This window comes from Mirounga angustirostris, unplaced genomic scaffold (genome assembly GCF_029215605.1).
Source record: "Mirounga angustirostris isolate CCGP_5_RB_7025 unplaced genomic scaffold, mMirAng1.0.hap1 SCAF_9, whole genome shotgun sequence".
NCBI lineage: Eukaryota > Metazoa > Chordata > Mammalia > Carnivora > Phocidae > Mirounga > Mirounga angustirostris.
In genome coordinates this window covers 53,568,649-53,576,340 of record NW_026991717.1, presented here as the reverse complement: position 1 = coordinate 53,576,340, position 7,692 = coordinate 53,568,649, and the positions used below count along the sequence as shown (strand labels likewise).

Here is a 7,692-nt window from a genome sequence, read left to right as displayed (position 1 = left end):
ACATCTGTGGATATACCCCAGTCCACTAAATTGTGCACTTTAAATGGGTGAATAATATGTTTTATGAATTATATCTTAATAGAGCTGTTTAAAGAAAAAGTTCATTACACCAGGGGGCATAAAATACACTCTCTACAGATGCTAAAGATGTTTCAAAGAGGGGTGCCTGGGTGGCTCAGGTCACGATCCCAGGGTCCTGGGATCGAGCCCTGCATCAGGCTCCCTGCTTGGCAGGAAGCCTGCTTCTCCCTCTCCCACTCCCCCTGCTTGTGTTCCCTCTCTGGCTGTGTCTCTCTCTGTCAAATCAATAAATAAAATCTTTAAAAAAAAATGTTTCAAAGATGTTTCAAAAATACACTCTCTACAGACACATGTTAAAGATGTTTCACTATTCGTATTTGTATATACGAATATAGTGTTATTTCAGTGACACAGTGTGTTTACCACATAGAGGGAAATAGATTTTTACCAATCGAGGGGGAAAAAGAGATCTAAGAACTCCATAAAATCTCATGTGTTGGGGGAATGGCTTTATTTATATAGTTTAAAATAATTCTGATAATTACCTATGATATTTGACTCAAATCAGTAATGACTTACTTACGACTTTGCTTAGTACCCTGTTATCTCTACAGAGATACATTACTGAGTCTGACACATCTCAGTTTGAAATGTATGTCTCAGTAGATGGTTGGTCCTGACATTGAATCCCAGTGGGCCCCAGCTAAGCTGCTGCCTGACTGGCTTTCTACCTCAGCTCACATTGTTCCATTCTCTGGTCCTTATGGAGTCCTAATTTTTTAAAAAAGATTTATTTGAGAGAGAGAGAGAGAAAGAGAGAATACAAGCAGGAGGAGCAGACAGAGAGAATCTCAAGCAGACTCCATGCTGAGTGTGGAACCCGGCATGGGACTCGATCCCAGGACCCTGAGACCATGACCTGAGCCAAAACCAAGGGTCGGATCCCTAACCGACTGAGCCATGCAGGCGCCCCTGGAGTCCTAATTTTACCTTGCATTTTCTAGCTTAAAGCTTTTCCTTTCTAAAATCATGAACTTCTATCTATGATCAAAAGTCCTGAAGGGGATCATTGAGTCATTTCTCAGTCTGTGTGGAAGCTATTGCTTCATTTCACTAATGACTAGTTTCCCTTCTAAGAACCATACAAGGAAAAAATGCCCAGAGCTTCTCTCCTATGATGCTCAGAACACAGAACTATGGAACAAGAAGGATTCTTAGCGATTTTGGGCAGCTCTATGTTCACGGGCCGAGGGAGGCGAAGTGCAAGGAAGTCACCAGGTAGCAGGTGAGCCGAGACTAAACCTTCTGACTCATGGCTCGTCCCATGTTCTACAGTTTGCACTGCCTAGGAAAGCCACAAAGAAAACAAACCCCCGGATACCTGTCTCCCCCAAACCAAACCCACCATCTAGTTCTAAAATCAAGTCGTAGCTGTTTCTGAACCACCAAGCAGGGGCTGCCCCATCCCACCACTGAAGGAGTAAGACCTTCTCCCCAGGGAAACGCAGCTCTGGGAGGCAGAAGGAACCCAGTCACACAGAGAGAAACAGCCCACAGGCTCCTCCTTCCCAAGTGACAGAGTCTGGAAGAGTGCTTTTCTCCCTCCACAACACAACGGATTGCCGCTCCCCGGCTAGCCTCCAGCATCCGCTCCGTGCCAAGCTCTGGCTTCCATCCAGCCCCTCCTCGGGAGCCAAACCCCAGACTCTCTTGTCCTAGGAACTGGTCCAGAAGGGCTTTGGCAGTCGGCAAGGAGGAGCTTTATACCACAGCCTGGGGGGCCCGGCTGCCCAAGCTCTGGCTACCTGGGTGGGTGGCTGGGACCCCTACTCTGCAGAGCCCTGCCCCAGCACTGCAAACGAAGGGCAAAGAAGGGAAATGACAGGTTAGTAGCAGCACTGGGGGGCTTTTGGGGGCGGGGGAGTGAGCGATAGCTTGCTCTGGCTGGTTCTTCCTTCTTCTGGGTGCGGAGGCGTTCGATGACACCACTACCTGAGTGCCATGTGCTTTCTTCTTCAGTCCAGCCAAGGAGTTAGGTCCTGGGCTCCTGGAGCCGCGCACCCTCTTCGCGCCTGGGATTCTGCACTCCAGCAAAGCTGGCGCTGGGATAGGATTTGAGGGCGTGCGGGCAACTTCTCTGTGCCCTTCCTTGGAGGGAGCAGTGCCTGTGGTCTCTAGTGATGGCCTCTCTTGGGCCTTGGAGTTTCATTATTAGGATTGCTGGGACGGGTTGGCCAATTCTTTTGTTTCTATGTGGTAGATTTTCCTGGCCAGTTTCAAAGGGCAGGCAGGACAGGTGGGAGTCCGCCTCTTCCTGCAGCCCGTCGCTGTGTCCCTCAACCGTTGTAAGGCACCGTCAAGGACAAGGCGGCACTTTCATATGTTAACATTTCTCAAAATTGAAAACCCATGGACCCCGAAGACCTACAGACCCGCTGCAGAAGTACATTCGGTTAAATTCTTGATCATTCGGCATGAATGACACTGTAAGCACCAAGAGAAACATCCTCCAGCTACAAAGTCTCTTCCCCACAAGATTCAGAAGGTACTTACCTTGATGTTATTTGAGAAAAAAAAAGGGGCCAGAATGGACAAAAGTCCCAAACTCCCTTTAGAACTCATGGCCTCTTCCCTCTTCCCTGCTACCACGCCTTCTTTCCCCGCGCCCCTGCCAGAACTCTCGGGGGCTCCTAGATGCCGTTTTGAGGAATGGGTTGTAGAAGAGTCTTCCCCCTAACAATAAAAAAAACCTCCAAGGAAAGAGCAGGAGGTGGGTCTGGTCTGTGGCCCCCACAGCACAGTCAGACTAAATAAGGGAAACTGGCCACGCAATTTGGAGTTGGGAGGGCCATGGGGACCCTCTCCTTCAAGGCCATCTGATTCAGGACTCTGTTGTCAAGCTCCCTGTCCATTACTGGACAGCTCCTGCTAATGCAGTGTTCTCACAGCCAAAGTTAGCTGACCTAGAATTTTCACTGATTGGTTGTGCTCTTGACACCTGAGACCCTACTGAATTAAAAAACAAAACAACCCCCAAAGATGATGGGGCAGGGGGCACACAGGCCTGATTTGAGCTTTTTTTTTTTTTTTTATTTGACACAGAGAGAGAGAGACAGTGAGAAAGGGAACACAAGCAGGGGGAGTAGGAGAGAGAGAAGCAGGCTTCCCGCTGAGCAGGGAGCCCGTTGCAGGGCTCGATCCCAGGACCCTGGGATCATGAGCTGAGCTGAAGGCAGACACTTAACTGACTGAGCCACCCAGGCGCCCTGAGCCCGCTCTCTCTCTCTCTCTCTCTTTTTTTTTAAATATAAATGGATGTAAGAAATTCATTGAGGAGCCAATGAATGTACTGATTTGCTTCTGAAGGATGTACAGATGGGGGAGGTGGGAGTTTGGAGGAGAAGCACAGATGGAGGAGTCTTTTCATTTTGATTTGTCACTGAGCAGAGACCTGATGGTGCCGAGGGTGTCGAGACTCACCAGATGCAAACCCAGGGAGGAAGGGCAACACAGACACACGGCAAGCACAGCCGGCAGGAAATGTGTTTCTGCAGGGCTCAGATGCCTGAGGAAGGACACACAACCAGGGATGGGGGATTTCAAACCCCAGTCCACGGTCCTCCCAGGCGACAGACCTGGGTGCTCACAGATGGCTGAAGACCTAGGGATGTGTCCCGATGATGGAGGCAGACTGCTCCTGCCACCCCCACTCTTAGAGAACGAGTGTCGTCTACGCCCTTGCTTGCTGAGCCAGGCACTGCTCTCTGAAGTGCACGCCGGGCCTGCTCGGTGGAGTGATTTTGTCCCGCTTCTCTTGAAATCTGTGTTCTTTTTGGTGCCATCTGAAGGCAGATATTCTAACTTCCTCATTGAAAATTTTGTAGAGTTCTGGGGCACCTGGGTGGCTCAGTTGGTTAAGCGACTGCCTTCGGCTCAGGTCATGATCCAAGGGTCCTGGGATCGAGCCCCGCGTCGGGCTCCCTGCTGGGCGGGAAGCTTGCTTCTCCCTCTCCTACTCCCTCTGCTTGTGTTCCCTCTCTCGCTGTCTCTCTCTCTGTCAATTAATAAAAAATAAGAAAGAAGAAAGAAAGAAAGAAAGAAAGAAAGAAAGAAAGAAAGAAAGAAAGAAAGAAAGAAAGAAAGAAAGAAAGAAAGAAAGGAAGAAAGAAAATTTTGTAGAGTTCTGAGCACAAATGCACATCTAGAGAGTCCTGTTTTGGAAAGCATCTAGCATCTGCTGGTCTCTGTCATATATATATATATATATATATTTTTTTTTTTTTTTTTTTTCAGCCAAAACAGCCTTTCAGGGACACAGTGATGTGGGTAGAGTCCTTAGGATAAATCAATAATGTGATTCTTTTTTTGGTTCACTAGATTATTATGTAAAGTGTTTGAAATTTGTAAGCTTTTTCGCTGGCTGATGAAACTTGATAATCACTTGAGTTTATATGCCAATGGTTATGTTTAAAATGTACACATGGGATTGACTTGGGCTATTTTTAGAGGCATGTGGGCTACTTGGGCCCGGGTAGCCCACTCTCCCTGGGTACTGTTGATAAGCTTGAGATACACCCAACTGGCCACACACTAGAGAGCCCCTTGGCTGCCTCAGTGGGGGCGGTCTAAGGCAGTAGAACAGATTTTGGTCTACACTCTGCTTTTGCACTCGCTGAGACGTGCTGGTGGAAGTGCTGGTCCTTCTCTGACGAGAACAAGGAGGACCCAGTTTCCTTAGGGACTCAATGGACTGTCAGAAACTGATGTGTGTGGTAGCCTGTGGAGTGGGGAGAACCTGGGGACCCCGCCTTCTTCCCTGCTGTTTCTCAGATGGACAGAAGATAGTCCCACCCAGTCCTGGTGGGTCTGAATTCTCCGGGTAGCTGCTTAGTGAAAAAAGGACCTGCTGCTTCTAGAACCATCTCTCAAACTAGGAAGGAGTCCTTAATCAGACGAGTACACCAAGGCAGGCATTGAGGACACCATGTGAAAAATCAGCTATTGCTGGGCTGCTTGCTGTCTAGTGGGCGACTGGGAAGGGAAGAGCCTGTCAGCTGCAGCTTCCATTGCTGGGACGACCCCCCCAGCCCACATGAGCACAGGGCATCAACGTTCAGTCCTCAGGTCTGCGAGGGGGGGCTGGGGCTGACTGACCTGGTCCCTCTTCCCTCCTGGACATCCTTCCTATGAACTAATTTTTATTTTATTTTTTAAAATTTATCTATTTGAGAGAGAGAGCAGAAGTGAGCATGAGCTGCGGGGAGGAGCAGAGGGAGAAGCTCCCTGCGGAGCCCGACGCAGGGCTGGATCCCAGCACCCTGAGATCACGACCTGAGCTGAAGGCAGACGCTTACCCGACTGAGCCACCCAGGCGCCCCCCTATGAACTACTTTTCAGTGCTGGCAGCTGAAGAACTTAACTGATGGTTTGCACTGATGTTGACATGAGGCGGCATGGCCACCGGAGGCTCACAGGATGTCGCCTCACAGCCTCCCACAAACCGTTTTCTGAAGGGCTGAGCCAGGGGCTGGGCTAATGTGGTATACTGACATCATCAGCAGGTACAAGAAGCAGAGTGGGATGGAAGGTGATGCAGGAAGCAAGTCTCCTAACGTGGCGTCCTGCAGACAACATGAGAAGGCACACAATACCCTGTCCTGATGTTTGTGAAGAGCTGACAAAAATATGTCAGAAGCCACAGCGTGAAAACGGGGCTGGGAGCTGGTCAGAGAAGGCGGCCACATGTCCGTGAGCGAGCTGGCCATGCCCCCCTTCTCGCTCCCCCCGCCCCACCCCGCAGAGTCTGAGTGTCCTGCTCCGCATTGTCTGCCTTTCAATCCCATTGTTCTTAACAGTGTATCTAACTCCAAGGCATCTTATTTTGGAATCACAACTCCAAAACCTCTTGTTTGAAGGGTAGTTTCAATTTATTGATGAACCGAAGAAACTAGCACAATGGGACTGTGAAAGGCCAGGAGAGAGGGATAGGGGTTCGTTCGGCCCGCTCTCCCGCGCTGCCGGGATGCGCCCTCCCGCACCTCAGGGGCGGCGCCCCTTGGAGGGGGAGGCCGGGCCTGCAGGGGGCACAGTTCTCTGCCCCTGTGTCAGGCGTGGGAAACTCTCCACACCCCCGCTGGAAAGACTCCCTCTGTGGGATCATAAACCTGCACCTGGGACCTAAAAAACACAGCTCTTGGAAAAGAGTTTTCCAGTCTGCAGCTATGCTTTTTCATACCTTTGTATTCATTTGTGTCTGAAACAGCACGTCTGGAGACAGACTGTAAACCTGGCCCACTAGATACTGATATTCTTTTCTTCTCTGCTGCGTAGTAGTCTAGATCCAGGTGGGTCCCTCTCACACTCCAAAGAGAAAATAATAAGACCTTACGTTAGAGTTTTCAAAGGCGTGAACATACGTTGCCTCCTTTGAACCTGCGAGTAGCCCTGGGAGGGAGGCAGGCGGGCATCGTGGTCCCAGGGTCCCGAGGATGGCTGGACTGGTGAAGCCGGGAGCCAGATCCACGTCCTCCAACTCCTGGTCCAGGGCTCCTTCCACCCCACAAGATGAAGCGAGCTCACCTTGATGAGCACAGCAGCCTTCTGCTGAGAAGGGATGATGTGTCCTTCGGGCTGGCGGACCAAGGTGACTGGAGGTACAGAGCTCATCAGTGGGCTCAGGGGAGAAACACACCTGAGTGAAATCTGACATCAACAGCAGACGGGTAACTAGGGCAGGACACGGGCATCTTGGACGAGGGTTTCCTCTTTTCTGGATTCTAACCTGGACCACACCGGGTGCTGTAGCTGGAACTCAGCAAAGTCCAGGAGGAGAGAAGGCATTCAGAGGACTTTCTCATCTAGCAATTTATGGATTCCTTCACACATTCTCTTGAGGTTGGGCTGGCAGTCTCCATCCAGACTATACAGGGTGGAGAGGAACTCCACGTCAGCAAAGTGGTTGAAGACGTGGTTGATGCGCCCGTGGGTCCGGGGCGTCAGGTGTCGCTGTACCAGTTCGTGCACCAGGTCCTTGCACTCGTGCAGGAGCTTGGAGAGCACGTTCCTGTCGAAGGTGTACTCCACCTCATAGAAGCTGACGATGGTCATGGCCGTCTGGTTCAGCTTCTTCCTGAGCTTCTCCACGATGACCACCTCGTCCTGGCTGAACTGGTTGTGCCGGTAGAGTATTCCGATTTTGATTGCCACCTTGATCAAGTCTTTCATGATCTTGTGGGCTTCCTTCTTGTTGTGGGTGTGCTCTCTGGTGACTTTGTAGAGCTCATCGAAGATCTCACTGCTGGTGTCATCAATCAACATGTTCGCCATGGTTTTGCTGGCGATTTTGCTCAGGATCTTCTTCTGGGCTTGAAGGGCAAGGCTCTTTGAACTAAAAACGTCGGGACCTATCGTGAGGAAAGAGAGAAAAGTTATAGAAATATGAGAACCATTTATTATGTTTCTACAAGTGAAACACACTAATTTGAACTTACGTTCCTAGAGCAAAAACTCATGCCTTTATATCCCACCGCTCCCTCACCAAACCCCACCAAAGCCTGGGATTGCTCCACTGTCCTCTCCACATACCATGCTTGTTTGCCCTCTTGAATCTTCTCAATCGCCCTCTTTCCTCTCTGGAAGGGGCCTCCTCTTCTCCGGGCCAAATCTCACCTT

General features: G+C 50.2%; 1 protein-coding gene across 2 annotated transcripts in view; it reads right to left on the bottom strand.

Annotated features, from left to right (window-relative positions):
* Positions 1-478: 478 nt before the first annotated feature.
* The window catches only part of TNFAIP8L3 (TNF alpha induced protein 8 like 3), a 42,902-nt gene continuing 35,688 nt past the window's right edge, over positions 479-7,692 (bottom strand). For both annotated transcript variants that reach the window (XM_045900079.3, XM_064570479.1), the window contains one exon: positions 479-7,424. In XM_045900079.3, the coding sequence (XP_045756035.1) occupies positions 6,862-7,424 (563 nt within the window). In that variant the 3' untranslated portion in view covers positions 479-6,861. The remainder of the gene's footprint in view (positions 7,425-7,692) is intronic.